The sequence below is a fragment of the Ranitomeya imitator genome, chromosome 2 (genome assembly GCF_032444005.1).
Source record: "Ranitomeya imitator isolate aRanImi1 chromosome 2, aRanImi1.pri, whole genome shotgun sequence".
NCBI classification, from domain to species: Eukaryota; Metazoa; Chordata; class Amphibia; order Anura; family Dendrobatidae; genus Ranitomeya; species Ranitomeya imitator.
The window spans coordinates 848,742,790-848,760,953 of NC_091283.1; the positions used below are offsets into that span (position 1 = coordinate 848,742,790).

Sequence of the window (18,164 nt, forward strand, 5' to 3'; positions counted from 1 at the left end):
TGACTATTTGCACACGGCTGAGCTAGCCCCGGCTCGGTCACATATACAGATATCATCAATAACAACCAGTGATACTTGTGGTTCTCTGCACACGGCCTGTGCAGTCTCTTCTCACAGAGAGGTATTCCAGCTTGTCTCTTCAGCTCCATGACACATCCAGTCTCGTCGGTGTCCTTGAGCTGACTTGCATTGGCGCCATACCTGGAGTGGGATTCCACTACTTAGTGATGCTGCGGTTCATACAAGTTTTCAGCATCTTTTTGTCTGACATACTCTATATGATATCTGTTAGTCTGAAGAAGGTCTTCAACAGAGTGAAACATAAAATTTTACTGTGGAAAGCAATTATAATTATTTTCTTGAATTATACTTGAGTGACAATTTCTTCATACACTGCTCCAAAAAATAAAGGGAACACTAAAATCCCACATCCTAGATATCACTGAATGAAATAATCCAGTTGCAAATCTTTATTAATTACATAGTGGAATGCGATAAGAACAATCAAACATAAAAATGTTAATGTAAATCAAAATAAATATCCCACGGAGGTCTGGATTTGGAATGATACTCAAAATCGAAGTGGAAAATCAAATTACAGGCTGATCCAACTTCAGTGGAAATGCACCAAGACAAGGAAATGATGCTCAGTAGTGTGTGTGGACTCCACGTGCCTGTATGATCTCCCTACAACGCCTGGACATGCTCCTGATGAGGCAGTGGATGGTCTCCTGAGAGATCTCCTCCCAGACCTGGACTAATGCATCCGCCAACTCCTGGACAGTCTGTGGTGCAACGTGACGTTGGTGGATGGAGCGAGACATGATGTCCCAAATGTGCTCAATCAGATTCAGGTCTGGGGAACGGGCGGCCAGACCATAGCTTCAATGCCTTCATCTTGCAGGAACTGCTGACACTCCAGCCACGTGATGTCTGGCATTGTCCTGCATTAGGAGGAACCCAGGGACAACCGCACCAGAATATGGTCTCACAAGGGGTCTGAGGATCTCATCTCAGTACCTAATGGCAGTCAGGCTACCTCTGGCGAGCACATGGAGGGCTGTGCGGCCCTCCAAAGAAATGCCACCCCACACCATTACTGACCCACTGCCAAACCGCTCATGCTGAAGGATGTTGCAGGCAGCAGATCGCTCTCCACGGCATCTCCAGATTCTGTCACGTCTGTCACGTGTGCTCAATGTGAACCTACTTCCATCCGTATAGAGCACAGGGCACCAATGTCTAGTCTGCCAATCTTGGTGTTCTCTGGCAAATGACAATCGCCCTGTTTCTGATAGATTGAGCAGACACATGCTGCTGGAGGTCATTTTGCAGGGCTCTGGCAGTGCTCCTCCTGTTCCTCCTTGCACAAAGGAGGAGATAGCGGTCCTGCTGCTGGGTTGTTGCCCTCCCACGGCCCCCTCCATGGCTCCTGGTGTTCTGGCCTGTCTCCTGCTATCTGCTCCATGCTCTAGACACTGTGCTGACAGACACAGGTACCCTTCTTGCCACGGCTCACATTGATGTGCCATCCTGGATGAGCTGTATTACCTAAGCAACTTTTGTGGGTTGTAGATACCACATCATGCTTCTGAACAGTACCTCCTAGGGGTGAGAGCAATGACCAAATGCAAAAGTAACCAAAACAGCCAAAACGGATGAGAACAGAGAAATTGTGTGTGGTCACCCCCTGCAGAACAGCTCCTTTATAGGGTTGTCTTGCTAATTGCTGATCATTTCTGCCTGTTGTCTGCTCCACTTGCACAACAGCAGCAGAGATTGATTCACAATCGGTGATGAACTGGACAGGATGATTTCACAGAAGTGATTGACTCTGAGTTACACTGTGTAGTGTAAGTGTTCCCGTTTTTTCAGCAGTTTATATACCGTATATATTTACCCACATCAGGGAGATGAGACAGACTGCTGATAATTCTTCACACAGTGTCGCTATACATAGAAGCGCTCACACTGGCGGACACAGACAGATGTGGCCCCTCACCTCTTGGGCCCCTGTGGGGCCACACAGGTTGCACCACTGATATGTCCGCCCGAGTGCTCACAATGTGACAATATATATAGTGCATTTATATCACGGGGTCTCTATGTATCAGGGTCTCCTGCAGGGACACGAGCCCCGGAAGGTCACATTGTGTTACTGAACACGTCTGCAGCTCGTTTCCTTCTGCAAATACTGTAGCTCTGATAATTATTGTGCCGCGCTCCCATATAGCTGTCTGCGCGCAGCCATAACCGCTGATATACGAGTGTGCTCTCTATTATAATTTGCTTCCATAAAAATAGGTTTGAAAAACAAATGAAAATCAGTAAAACTGGTTTTAAAAGCTTTTACTAACAAACGGCTTATTAAGAGAAGATCGTTCCTCACGGCAATCCTGCGATTCTAAACCATCCAAGAACCCTATAACCCCCAGTGTAGCCATTACCCACCGCAGCCACTGACGTCTGTGCAAGAACAGAGGTGGTCACCGGATCAGGACTGTACCTGGATCACTCTCCGGACGTCGCCCGTAATGTCTCTGTGCTGCTGTATGTACAGGATGGGACTAGGACCAGGAGCCAGAAATACCAGACACAGAATCAGTAATGAAGTCCCCATCCAGGACCCCCGGAATAACCATCTGCCCCATAGAGTCACATTATGGTGAAGCCGTACCCTGCAGCCAATCTGAGGGGACAGAGGATAGGCCAACCTGAACCAATCGTGAGACAGGAGGTGTGTCTCTGACTACTGCAGGTCCCTGTACACACTGATACAGGAAAGGATGTCATCGCCACACAATAAGAGAAAGAAGAATGGATCTACCTGTGGCAATACATTTTTGTCTCTCCAATCATAACATTATGGACATGAAATTACTTGTATTAAAAGGTAACTTCAAATCTCATAGAGTCTGGGAGAATAAGCTGATGATGACATTTGACAGTCTCAGTGCAGGAATGAATGTGTCGCATGGATTTATGTCTTTTTACATCAACTAAGGAACTTGCTCCTCAGACCATGTGGGGTCATCACAACAGAACCAGACCCCAATCAGAGGACAATAAAACAATCCTGATCTAAGAACTGGTTAAATATTTATGGACATAACTGTTTATCACTCACATAATGGTAATTCTGCCTCACCTCACCTGTCTTGTCTATGGCATTTATCTGTGCTGTGTTGTGTATAAATATCTGATTCTTCAGAATGTGTTTTAGTCTTTGCCTGATGAAGGGACCTGTGTAGTCTGGAAAGCTGCAATTTGTTACCATCTTTTCAGTTTGCCATTAAAGGTATCAACCACTGAGGACTCTCAATTCCAAATATTATTCTGTACACACTGACTCACTGCACTCAAAGCTCGGCTGCAACGGGGAGGAGAGAAAAAGTATTATTAGTATTATCCTGTAATCCAAATGCCCCTCACTGTCCGAGGTCGTATCACTGATCAACGAGAATTGCCTATCGGAAAAAATAATCGCTCCATCTAATAATAATATAGCTCAATTTAATAAAAAATGGAACAATTGGTTATCTTTCCGCTTAAATACCGTTATTAAATAACTTTGCAGATTCGCATATAGAGAATGTGATTGGATAGTTACTGTAATGTCACCATTTCCCCGTCCTCTTCCCTTCCCTAACCCCCATAACATTGTGTTAATCATTAAGAATTTAATGTCAATAAGATGTAATGCTCGACACAATTTGTAAGTAAATAAAAATGTATGTTTCACAAGTATTAACCTGTACTGATCCTGAGTTACATCCTGTAGTATACCCCAGAGCTGCACTCACTATTCTGCTGGAGCAGTCACTGTGTACATACATTACATTGCTGATCCTGAGTTACCTCCTGTATTATACTCCAGAGCTGCACTCACTATTCTGCTGGTGCAGTCACTGTGTACATACATTACATTACTGATCCTGAGTTACATCCTGTATTATACCCCAGAGCTGCACTCACTATTCTGCTGGTGCAGTCACTGTGTACATACATTACATTACTGATCCTGAGTTACATCCTGTATTATACCCCAGAGCTGCACTCACTATTCTGCTGGTGCAGTCACTGTGTACATACATTACATTACTGATCCTGAGTTACATGCTGTATTATACTCCAGAGCTGCACTCACTATTCTGCTGGTGCAGTCACTGTTTACATACATTACATTACTGATCCTGAGTTACATCCTGTATTATACCCCAGAGCTGCACTCACTATTCTGCTGGTGCAGTCACTGTGTACATACATTACATTACTGATCCTGAGTTACCTCCTGTATTATACCCCAGAGCTGCACTCACTATTCTGCTGGTGCAGTCACTGTGTACATACATTACATTACTGATCCTGAGTTACCTCCTGTATTATGCCCCAGAGCTGCACTCACTATTCTGCTGGTGCAGTCACTGTGTACATACATTACATTACTGATCCTGAGTTACATCCTGTATTATACTCCAGAGCTGCACTCACTATTCTGCTGGTGCAGTCACTGTGTACATACATTACATTACTGATCCTGAGTTACCTCCTGTATTATGCCCCAGAGCTGCACTCACTATTCTGCTGGTGCAGTCACTGTGTACATACATTACATTACTGATCCTGAGTTACATCCTGTATTATACTCCAGAGCTGCACTCACTATTCTGCTGGTGCAGTCACTGTGTACATACATTACATTACTGATCCTGAGTTACATCCTGTATTATACCCCAGAGCTGCACTCACTATTCTGCTGGTGCAGTCACTGTGTACATACATTACTGATCCTGAGTTACCTCCTGTATTATACTCCAGGGCTGCACTCACTATTCTGCTGGTGCAGTCACTGTGTACATACATTACATTACTGATCCTGAGTTACCTCCTGTATTATGCCCCAGAGCTGCACTCACTATTCTGCTGGTGCAGTCACTGTGTACATACATTACATTACTGATCCTGAGTTACCTCCTGTATTATACCCCAGAGCTGCACTCACTATTCTGCTGGTGCAGTCACTGTGTACATACATTACATTACTGATCCTGAGTTACCTCCTGTATTATACTCCAGAGCTGCACTCACTATTCTGCTGGTGCAGTCACTGTGTACATACATTACATTACTGATCCTGAGTTACATCCTGTATTATAATCCAGAGCTGCACTCACTATTCAGCTGGTGCAGTCACTGTGTACATACATTACATTACTGATCCTGAGTTACATCCTGTATTATACTCCAGAGCTGCACTCACTATTCTGCTGGTGCAGTCACTGTGTAAATACATTACATTACTGATCCTGAGTTATATCCTGTATTATACTCCAGAGCTGCACTCACTATTCTGCTGGTGCAGTCACTGTGTACATACATTACATTACTGACCCTGAGTTACATCCTGTATTATACCCCAGAGCTGCACTCACTATTCTGCTGGTGCAGTCACTGTGTACATACATTACATTACTGATCCTGAGTTACCTCCTGTATTATACTCCAGAGCTGCACTCACTATTCTGCTGGTGCAGTCACTGTGTACATACATTACATTACTGATCCTGAGTTACATCATGTATTATACCCCAGAGCTGCACTCACTATTCTGCTGGTGCAGTCACTGTGTACATACATTACATTACTGATCCTGAGTTACATCCTGTATTATACCCGAGAGCTGCACTCACTATTCTGCTGGTGCAGTCACTGTGTACATACATTACATTACTGATCCTGAGTTACATCCTGTATTATACTCCAGAGCTGCACTCACTATTCTGCTGGTGCAGTCACTGTGTACATACATTACATTACTGATCCTGAGTTACCTCCTGTATTATGCCCCAGAGCTGCACTCACTATTCTGCTGGTGCAGTCACTGTGTACATACATTACATTACTGATCCTGAGTTACATCCTGTATTATACTCCAGAGCTGCACTCACTATTCTGTTGGTGCAGTCACTGTGTACATACATTACATTACTGATCCTGAGTTACATCCTGTATTATACCCCAGAGCTGCACTCACTATTCTGCTGGTGCAGTCACTGTGTACATACATTACTGATCCTGAGTTACCTCCTGTATTATACTCCAGGGCTGCACTCACTATTCTGCTGGTGCAGTCACTGTGTACATACATTACATTACTGATCCTGAGTTACCTCCTGTATTATGCCCCAGAGCTGCACTCACTATTCTGCTGGTGCAGTCACTGTGTACATACATTACATTACTGATCCTGAGTTACCTCCTGTATTATACCCCAGAGCTGCACTCACTATTCTGCTGGTGCAGTCACTGTGTACATACATTACATTACTGATCCTGAGTTACATCATGTATTATACTCCAGAGCTGCACTCACTATTCTGCTGGTGCAGTCACTGTGTACATACATTACATTACTGATCCTGAGTTACATCATGTATTATACCCCAGAGCTGCACTCACTATTCTGCTGGTGCAGTCACTGTGTACATACATTGCATTACTGATCCTGAGTTACCTCCTGTATTATACTCCAGAGCTGCACTCACTATTCTGCTGGTGCAGTCACTGTGTACATACATTACATTACTGATCCTGAGTTACATCCTGTATTATACTCCAGAGCTGCACTCACTATTCTGCTGGTGCAGTCACTGTGTACATACATTACATTACTGATCCTGAGTTACATCCTGTATTATACTCCAGAGCTGCACTCACTATTCTGCTGGTGCAGTCACTGTGTAAATACATTACATTACTGATCCTGAGTTATATCCTGTATTATACTCCAGAGCTGCACTCACTATTCTGCTGGTGCAGTCACTGTGTACATACATTACATTACTGACCCTGAGTTACATCCTGTATTATACCCCAGAGCTGCACTCACTATTCTGCTGGTGCAGTCACTGTGTACATACATTACATTACTGATCCTGAGTTACATCCTGTATTATACCCGAGAGCTGCACTCACTATTCTGCTGGTGCAGTCACTGTGTACATACATTACATTACTGATCCTGAGTTACATCCTGCATTATACTCCAGAGCTGCACTCACTATTCTGCTGGTGCAGTCACTGTGTACATACATTACATTACTGATCCTGAGTTACCTCCTGTATTATGCCCCAGAGCTGCACTCACTATTCTGCTGGTGCAGTCACTGTGTACATACATTACATTACTGACCCTGAGTTACATCCTGTTTTATACCCCAGAGCTGCACTCACTATTCTGCTGGTGCAGTCACTGTGTACATACATTACATTACTGATCCTGAGTTACCTCCTGTATTATACTCCAGAGCTGCACTCACTATTCTGCTGGTGCAGTCACTGTGTACATACATTACATTACTGATCCTGAGTTACATCCTGTATTATAATCCAGAGCTGCACTCACTATTCTGCTGGTGCAGTCACTGTGTACATACATTACATTGCTGATCCTGAGTTACCTCCTGTATTATACTCCAGAGCTGCACTCACTATTCTGCTGGTGCAGTCACTGTGTACATACATTACATTACTGATCCTGAGTTACATCCTGTATTATACCCCAGAGCTGCACTCACTATTCTGCTGGTGCAGTCACTGTGTACATACATTACATTACTGATCCTGAGTTACATCCTGTATTATACTCCAGAGCTGCACTCACTATTCTGCTGGTGCAGTCACTGTGTACATACATTACATTACTGATCCTGAGTTACCTCCTGTATTATACTCCAGAGCTGCACTCACTATTCTGCTGGTGCAGTCACTGTGTACATACATTACATTACTGATCCTGAGTTACATCCTGTATTATACCCCAGAGCTGCACTCACTATTCTGCTGGTGCAGTCACTGTGTACATACATTACATTACTGGTCCTGAGTTACATCCTGTATTATACCCCAGAGCTGCACTCACTATTCTGCTGGTGCAGTCACTGTGTACATACATTACATTACTGATCCTGAGTTATATCCTGTATTATATCCCAGAGCTGCACTCACTATTCTGCTGGTGCAGTCACTGTGTACATACATTACATTACTGATCCTGAGTTACCTCCTGTATTATACCCCAGAGCTGCGCTCACTATTCTGCTGGTGCAGTCACTGTGTACATACATTACATTACTGATCCTGAGTTACATCCTGTATTATACCCCAGAGCTGCACTCACTATTCTGCTGGTGCAGTCACTGTGTACATACATTACATTACTGATCCTGAGTTACATCCTGTATTATACCCCAGAGCTGCACTCACTATTCTGCTGGCGCAGTCACTGTGTACATACATTACATTACTGATCCTGAGTTACCTCCTGTATTATACCCCAGAGCTGCGCTCACTATTCTGCTGGTGCAGTTGTCTGTACGTTTGCTGTATAGCTGTGGGTCCGCGCTCTGTATATACGTTGTTGTTTTTTGCTCTCAGACATTCCCTGGTGACTTTCTTCTTCTCTCCTTCATATCGTGTCTCTTTTTGCTGCCGGTTTGTGGATAATGCTGCTGTTTCATCGTATCGGGAGTTTGCAGGATGTTGGGGCGTGAGAAATGTTTATAGTCACATTCATCTTGTCGGTGTTTACAGAAATCAGTGGATTCATTCGTCATTTTTTCTGTCGCCGATGCGCTGACATAACTGTAATTACACCGTGCAGAAAATGTCAGAGCCGATATCAGAGCTGAAATCAGCGGGAACTTTCTCTACAGGAGTTAAGACTTAAGCAACCAACCCCCCCCCCACCACCACCACCCCCCGCTGCAGCGTAGAGACCCGGCCGCCGGTACTGGTGCAAGATACCTTGGTCGTATAATCCTGGTTCCTGACATCCCGGTGCTTTATACCTGAACGCTGACATCCTGGTCCTATAATTCTGGTGCTGACATCCTGGTCCTACAGACCTTGTTCTGGACATCCTGGTCCTACAGACCTGGTTCTGGACATCCTGATCCTACAGACCTGGTTCTGGACATCCTGATCCTACAGACCTGGTTCTGGACATCCTGATCCTACAGACCTGGTTCTGGACATCCTGTCCTATAATTCTGGTGCTGACATCCTGGTCCAATTATGCTGGTGCTGACATCCTGGTTCTATAATTGTAGTGCCTGACATCCTGGTCCTACAGATCTGGTTCTGGACATCCTGGTCCTACAGACCTGGTTCTGGACATCCTAGTCCTACAGACCTGGTTCTGGACGTCCTGATCCTACAGACCTGGTTCTGGACATCCTGATCCTACAGACCTGGTTCTGGATGTCCTGATCCTACAGACCTGGTTCTGGATGTCCTGGTCCTACAGACCTGGTTCTGGAAGTCCTGGTCCTACTGACCTGGTTCTGGACATCCTGGTCCTACAGACCTGGTTCTGGACATCCTGGTCCTACAGACCTGGTTCTGGACATCCTGGTCCTACAGACCTGGTTCTGGACATCCTAGTCCTACAGACCTGGTTCTGGACGTCCTGATCCTACAGACCTGGTTCTGGACATCCTGGTCCTACAGACCTGGTTCTGGATGTCCTGGTCCTACAGACCTGGTTCTGGATTTCCTGGTCCTACAGACCTGGTTCTTGATGTCCTGGTCCTACAGACCTGGTTCTGGATGTCCTGGTCCTACAGACCTGGTTCTGGATTTCCTGGTCCTACAGACCTGGTTCTGGATGTCCTGGTCCTACAGACCTGGTTCTGGACATCCTGGTCCTACAGACCTGGTTCTGGATGTCCTGGTCCTACAGACCTGGTTCTGGATTTCCTGGTCCTACAGACCTGGTTCTGGATGTCCTGGTCCTACAGACCTGGTTCTGGATTTCCTGGTCCTACAGACCTGGTTCTGGATGTCCTGGTCCTACAGTTCCGGTACTTGACATATTGGTTCTATAGTTCTTACTCTTAAAGGGCCATGCTCACTACCGGATGTTCGGACAGGCCCTCATTTGCGGCCTTGATCTCTCGTCCACCCCTAGAGATACATCTTCATGTAAGTGTCATCTATATGTTGTAACGTCTCCTTTCTCTCCTGCAGGGCGTGCCAAAACCAATTGCCATCGAGCCATGTTCCGGGAACAAAGCCGCTGTCCTCACCGTCTTCCTCTGTCTGCCCAGAGGATTGGCCGGAGTTCCTCCACCAGGACAATCAGGTGAGCCTCTGACATCCTGGCACATAGATTCCATGTGCTGTCTGCTGGTTTGTTACAGTGTGTCAGTCTGGAGTGCAGGCACCCACTGTCTGCACTGGATACACTGTGTGCCTGAGGATGATTATTGCTCTTAATGTAAAGAGTGTTCTCATTCACCGACAGCAAACAGAGATCTGAGATGATGAGAAATGAACACTTAAAAGCTAATAAGAAAGTTAGGAAACTTTTCCTGCATAGGATCGAAACCCTGGAGTCTAGAGGTCGCTATGGGCAACAGTTTCCATGGTGCAGAATTGATACATTGTAGCAGAAGGGATCAGATCCGGGAGAAGTGATACATTGTTGTCGGCATTGAGTGTCATCTTCTGTTTTCTGCTTAGCAATTCCTCACCATGTAGCCATTAATTTATGGTATATGAGCTGGAAATGAATAAGCGCCCCCGTGATGTACCGATCAATACCCCCGCTGACTGCAGATGACGTGATATTCCATTACTCTGACACCGGAGGTCCAGGAATAGTGCCGTGCCGGATTGGCAGGTGTGCAGTTTTACAGCATGACCACTGGTGACATATATAGTAAACTTCTGATTATTATTATTTCTTTATATAGCACCATTGATTCCATGGTCTGTACATGAGAAGGGGTTACATACAGATTACAGATATCACTGACAGTAACCAAAACTAACAATGACGGACTGGTCATTGATAATCCAGAATGTCTTCTTCCCTGATATTCCAGGTAATCAGAACCTCGCTGTATTATAGAATCACATTCCTCTTAGGCTACTTTCACACTTGCGTCGTTTGGCCTCCGTCGCAATGCGTCGTTTTGGAGAAAAAACGCATCCTGCAAAGTTGCCCGCAGGATGCGTTTTTTCTCCATAGACTTGTATTACCGACACATCGCGACGTATGGACACACGTTCCATACATCGTGCACTGGATGCGTCGGTATTTGGCGGAACGTCGTAGCGAAAAATTGTTCAAGGGAACGTACGTCGGGTCCTGCATTTTGAACTGCGCAGGCGCGGCCGGAACTCCACCCCCTCTTTCCTGGGACTTCACAATGGGCAGCGGACGCGTAGAAACACTGCGTGCACTGCCCACGTTGTGCAAAAAATCACCACTGTCCGTCGGTACGTTGCGCCGACGCTTTGTGACGGCCTTGTACCGACAGAAGGGTGAAAGAAGCCTTACATCTGTGTATAAACCGCAGGGTCCACGGCCTCCAGTAGGGGGCTCCGTCTTCTCTGGCTCCATGTAAGGGGTTAATTTGAGTTCAGGCCTCGGAATCTGTCATTTTACCGGGAATTTGCTGTAAATCGTCGTCTTCCCGAGCGTCCGGACAGGAAACAGCGACTTAATATAAATTAATGCTCATTATCATGAAACGATGACAGAACCGATAAATCCAATGAAGCTGTTATGGTAATGAAGGCTGGAGCTGCGCCCGCGACACGGACGGACGGACGGACGGACACCACCGACCTCACAAACATTCAGTGAGACGCTGCAGGAAGTCCAAAAATCTCTACACTCTGCTGAGTCTGAATATATATACAGAGAGTAATAGATTGTAGGTCTTTTGTGATATAAAAACACTTCACGTGACACAACTACGATACATTACAAAACAGAACAAAACAAGAACAAAACTCCAATCAGACGACAAAATCAGACACAAATCACAAAGAAATACACCTGAAATGGAAACAAAATGGAGAAAGTTCATGACCGACAAATCAGGGGAAAAAGTAAAAAAATTCAAATAAAATGGAAAAAAAAAAACCCATAAGTACATGAATACCCCCATAAAATAATAAATCGTAAATAGTATAAAATCATGTAAGACCCCGGCCCAGCTTCATTCACACTACTATATACAACCCCAACTACATTCACACCGTCCTATATACAATATTATATACAATATATACACTATAAACACATTATACTAAACACTATATACAATATATACATAAACCAACATTACAGAACACAACCTATGTACTCACCCGAGGCTCAAGTTCGATGCCTGCAAACCTTCTATTTCAGGAGACAGAAATACAAAACAAAAGTCTAGGGTGTAAAGACATCAGCCCACCACCAGGATATAGGAGTACTAACAGACTAAGGCACCCCAAAGGAGAATCCCCACCAGAGATGGGCCGCCCTCCGGGGCACCCAGTCCCCCGCACTCCAGAGAGCGCACCTTCACCAGGGCCCAGGAAGCGAGCTAACAACAGCTCAGCAAAGCTGTTCTATTCATCTGGATGTATTTATCCTCCTCAGCCACAGGCCAGCCAAGATGATACCATGACATAACAACCTGTAAGTGTTCTCTTTTCAACATTAGTCCTATTTTATTTTGTAATCTGTAATGTACATACGAATTGTCTCCTTTATAATATCTTTTTATACCTTGTAAACACTGCCTACCTTTTTTATGGAGTAAAATATATAATCTACTAGCTTGTCTCTTCATGCTCTATAAACGAACTGTCGCTTCCTCTGAAGTGAATTATGCTGCTGATTTTGGGTTGGCTCTGGACCCATAACCCCTTGTGGAATCGGCGCTGGTGGCAGCATACTTTGTTCTGTGCGATTGGGAATCTTTGTAGCGACGGCGGCGTTGATAATTATTGTTTCCGCCTGGGTGGGAGTAGTTATATTGCCCTCGCTGCAACGTGCCCAATAGCCAGTACATAGCAGGCAGCCTTTCTGGCAACTAATTACCCTAGGTGCAGTACCTAATCTGACCTGAGGGTAAGGGGGCGCCAGAGAGCTGCAAGTTCCAAAACGGAACTGGGAAGTGGGATATAGATAAATCCCCTTCAGAGGGAATCGGGGGCAACCAAACAACCCCGGTTCGTGACAAATTGATGTGAGTAGTGGGGACGATAAAAAATATCCTCCCCTGGATCTCTGAGATATTGTTTGGATTTGTAACATTGTTGGCAGCACGGTGTGAATCCTGACAGCTCCATAGGCCCACTCGGCATAGGACAGAGTGGCCAGCCGCGGCCAACCAATGGAAGCGCCCACCCTGTTGTACACCTCTGTATTAAAGGGACAATGAAGCAGGAAGTGCTCCATGCTTTCCAGCATGGTAGCGCAAACCTCACGGGGACAATTCCTGACCTCGGAGCTCCTGTACTTCAAATTGTCCCTCACATACAACTTACCTTGGAAGCAGCGCCAAGTCAAGTCCCAATACTTCTTGGGGATCCTGCTAGAATTTAACAAACTCAACCCAACCTCTAGATCCCGACTCGGGCAGTCCTTGAGGACATATCGCCATTAAGGGACAGGATTAGAGACGCCCCCCCTGCCGGTGCCTCCCTGTGACTGCCGGGCAGTGGATAATGGGTGAGTTCTGCTCTGCAGCCCATATATTATACTGGGGTCTCATCCATTATCTATCTTTCTTTATAAGTCACATAAAAGCTACCTGCATTAGAAATGAGGCTCTGAAGACGAATGTGCACTTTATCTTTTATGCCTCCTGAAAGCCGCTGTCAGCGCTCCAGATGTTGGCAATAAACGTGTGATCGTGGAGTGCGGAGAAGGCCGGGGCGCGCACAGCCCCGCGCACGCCCCCGCGCACAGCCCCGCGCTCATCCCCGCGCACATCCCCGCGCATGTCCCCGCGCTGCGGCCCATCAGTCATTACACCATGGCTGTAACTCACCTATAGACATAGATGGCGGCGGCGGCGATGTGCCGGATCATTGGCAGCGTGCCGTTATACGACCCGTATAAAACCTCTGATTGCTGCAGTAAACGCACAATGAGATTTATCATTTGTCTCCGTGCAGAATCTCATCAGGAAGAAGCAGAAATAAAACCCCCGTCACCCCGAGCACAAATGTGAGAAAGGGCGATGCCCCCCAGTATCCGCCATGTTTAAAGGGCCGGCGTCCAGTCTGCTGTACATACGGGTCAGGGACTTTCTCGTTTTCAAGTCCTTTTCAACATCTCTGCTTGCTGTGACTGAATGCAGTCACTGTTACCTCCACAGCTGCAGTTTGTTACCATTGCTCCCAATGTAGACATTCAGCAGAACTCTCTCCTCTGCACTCGTAGTTTGTTACAATGTGTCAGTGCGGCTGTTCATCTCACAGAGGCTGGATACAAGTGTGACGACCCCTCAGCTGTGGGATGTGGTTGGGTCTCATTGGGTTTTTTAGCTTGTTTGCCCTTCATTGACAACAAGCAGAGATCTCGACAATGGACGGGAGCGGCAGAAAGTCGCAGATAGGAATCCCTTCTCTTCATCAGATATCGGGGTCGGACGTATAGCTGCAGCACTGACATCTGACCGGGGGGTAACATTAGTGCCCCCCGCAGCGTCACATGTCAGGATGGTGGCTTCCTCCTCTTCCATTGCTCCATCCGGCCCCCACGGAGCCGCCGCCTCCCTGCAGAGCCGCCGCCCCCGCGAAGCCACCCCTGCGGAGCCACACACCCCCTGTGGAGCCGCCCCCCTCCCCTGCGGAGCCGCCCTTGTGATCATGTGAGTGCACCGCAACCACTGTAGGCGAGGGCTGCAAATCCCCCGCACGCACTCTGGGGATTTATTGTCTGGGACTTGTGGTTCTCCAGCAACTGTTGCAGGGCTGTCGCCAGCACAAATGTACAGGATGCCGGACTCCAGGCAGCGGCCGCCAGCTCTGCTACATGTGTAATGTACATCTGGCCGGCTGCCCGCGAGCTGCTGGAAAGCTGCATTATAGGGAAGCAATAAAGGCCCAACCCCACCCCGGGCGGCCGGAATGGAGGGCGGCGGGAAGCGGGACACACAAGTATCATATCCTGCAGATTATTACACCCCCTGCCTCCCTGCAGAGCATCACTCCCTCATGACTCATACCGTCCTATATTCTGCAGATTATTACACCCCCTGTCTCCCTTTAGAGCATCGCCCCCTCCTGACTCATACAGTCGTATATTCTGCAGATTATTACACCTCCTGTCTCCCTGTAGAGCATAACTCCCTCATGACTCATACCGTCCTATATTCTGCAGATTATTACACCCCCTGCAGAGCATCACTCCCTCATGACTCATACCGTCCTATATTCTGCAGATTATTACACCCCCTGCCTCCCTGCAGAGCATCGCCCCCTCCTGACTCGTACAGTCTTATATTCTGCAGATTATTACACCTCCTGTCTCCCTGCAGAGCATCACTCCCTCATGACTCATACCGTCCTATATTCTGCAGATTATTACACCCCCTGCAGAGCATAACTCCCTCATGACTCATACCGTCCTATGTTCTGCAGATTATTACACCCCGTCTCCCTGCAGAACATCACTCCCTCTTGACTCGTACAGTCGTATATTCTGCAGATTATTACACCTCCTGTCTCCCTGCAGTGCATGGCTGCCTCTTGACTCATACAGGCTTATATATCCTGCAGATTATTACACCACCTGGCTCCCTGCAGAGCATCACTCCCTCCTCACTCATACTGTCCTATATTCTGCAGATTATTATACCACCTGTCTCCCTGCAGAGCATCGCTCCCTCCTGATTCATATAGTGCTATATTCTACAGATTTTTACACCCACTGGCTCCCTGCAGAGCATCGCTCCCTCCTGACTATGTTCTGCAGATTATTACACCCCCTGCAGAGCATCGCTCCATCTTGACTCATACAGTCCTATATTCTGCAGACTATTACACCCCTTGGTTGGCTCCCTGCAGAGCATCGCTCCCTTTACCACCTTCAGTAGAGGCTTGGGGATTTGGTCCCTGAGAGCTAACAGCAAATCAGCAGACTTGTGCTTGCAGCTTTGGATGTGACTAGAGCTGGTGGGGTGTCAGGGGGACTGCTGTGACCTGTAGCCCTCTCTGGTCAGTATGGCGGTGGACGCCGGTGTGATGGCGAGCGGTGCGCTCACAGCATTCCCACCGCAGATTTCTGTAATTACACCTCCGTTTCCGCCCTTTCCTGACCGGTCGTCGGTCGCTTACTTTCTGCATGTTTCTATAGTAACTAAGGCGAACACCCGTGGGGTGAGCCCAGGCTCGGACTGGCCCACAGGGTAACAGGGGAATCCCCCGGAGGGCCCCATCCGCCTGTATGGGCAGTAATTGGCATAATTCACATGATTCACTCTGTACAGAAATAAAGCAGCGTCTCATCATTCATTAACTAAACTGCCAGTGTATTATTATATATAGAGGAGGGTGGTGTAATGTGTGCAGGTGACAGTGGCCCCCAAAGTCAGAGTCACTGGTGGGCCCGGGCGGAGCGGCCATGGCTGTGCTGACATTTGTGGGCCCGTGCATGGTAGCTGCTGATAATAATATCTCAGCATCGCCTCCGCTTCCTGCTCTGGAGGACGGACAGAGGCTCCTTGTGCTGGGACATGAATGGGGTGAAGGATGTGACCCCGAAGCGATCCCACCACAGCGTGCAGGGATGGTGAGGGCGGCGTGTGCACGGCATAGAGGAGGAATCATTTCATAAACCATAAAGAAGTACAATAATGTGGTTGCATAACTCTACACACCCGTACGCTAATACTGTGTGAAGTCCCTGTGAATTTCTGGCAGCGTTCAGTGTTTTTGAGTCGGGGTCGATCGCTCGGCACTTCAGGTCACCTCAGATTGCGGGGACATCTCCTGTGTACAGCGTCCTCTTCAGGTCACCACAGATTGCGGGGGACATCTCCTGTGTACAGCGCCCTCTTCAGGTCACCACAGATTGCGGGGACATCTCCTGTGTACAGCGTCCTCTTCAGATCACCACAGATTGCGGGGGCATCTCCTGTGTACAGCATCCTCTTCAGGTCACCACAGATTGCGGGGACATCTCCTGTGTACAGCGCCCTCTTCAGGTCACCACAGATTGCGGGGACATCTCCTGTGTACAGCGCCCTCTTCAGGTCACCACAGATTGCGGGGACATCTCCTGTGTACAGCGCCCTCTTCAGGTCACCACAGATTGCGGGGTCATCTCCTGTGTACAGCGTCCTCTTCAGGTCACCACAGATTGCGGGGGCATCTCCTGTGTACAGCGCCCTCTTCAGGTCACCACAGATTGCGGGGGCATCTCCTGTGTACAGCGCCCTCTTCAGGTCACCACAGATTGCGGGGACATCTCCTGTGTACAGCGTCCTCTACAGGTCACCACAGATTGCGGGGGCATCTCCTGTGTACAGCGCCCTCTTCAGGTCACCACAGATTGCGGGGTCATCTCCTGTGTACAGCGTCCTCTTCAGACACCACAGATTGCGGGGACATCTCCTGTGTACAGCGTCCTCTTCAGGTCACCACAGATTGCGGGGACATCTCCTGTGTACAGCGTCCTCTTCAGGTCACCACAGATTGCGGGGGCATTTCCTGTGTACAGCGCCCTCTTCAGGTCACCACAGATTGCGGGGGCATCTCCTGTGTACAGCGTCCTCTTCAGGACACCACAGATTGCGGGGACATCTCCTGTGTACAGCGTCCTCTTCAGGTCACCACAGATTGCGGGGACATCTCCTGTGTACAGCGCCCTCTTCAGATCACCACAGATTGCGGGGACATCTCCTGTGTACAGCGTCCTCTTCAGGTCACCACAGATTGCGGGGACATCTCCTGTGTACAGCGTCCTCTTCAGACACCACAGATTGCGGGGACATCTCCTGTGTACAGCGTCCTCTTCAGGTCACCACAGATTGCGGGGGCATCTCCTGTGTACAGCGCCCTCTTCAGGTCACCACAGATTGCGGGGACATCTCCTGTGTACAGCGTCCTCTTCAGGTCACCACAGATTGCGGGGGCATTTCCTGTGTACAGCGTCCTCTTCAGGTCACCACAGATTGCGGGAACATCTCCTGTGTACAGCGTCCTCTTCAGGTCACCACAGATTGCGGGGGCATTTCCTGTGTACAGCGTCCTCTTCAGGTCACCACAGATTGCGGGGACATCTCCTGTGTACAGCGTCCTCTTCAGGTCACCACAGATTGCGGGGGCATTTCCTGTGTACAGCGTCCTCTTCAGGTCACCTCAGA

The 18,164-nt window shown here is 47.7% G+C and overlaps 1 protein-coding gene across 4 annotated transcripts in view; it reads left to right on the forward strand.

The window, feature by feature from the left end:
• Positions 1–18,164, forward strand: part of ATRNL1 (attractin like 1) — a 635,347-nt gene that overhangs the window by 595,377 nt on the left and 21,806 nt on the right. For 3 of the 4 annotated variants that reach the window (XR_011318566.1, XR_011318567.1, XM_069754362.1), the window contains exon 28: positions 10,030–10,144. The exons of the other annotated variant lie outside the window; for it this stretch is intronic. Coding sequence is in view for 1 of the 3 variants with exons in the window: in XM_069754362.1 (XP_069610463.1) it covers positions 10,030–10,144 (115 nt within the window). In the remaining 2 variants the exon portion in view is untranslated. The remainder of the gene's footprint in view (positions 1–10,029; positions 10,145–18,164) is intronic. 4 annotated transcript variants of the gene reach the window in all.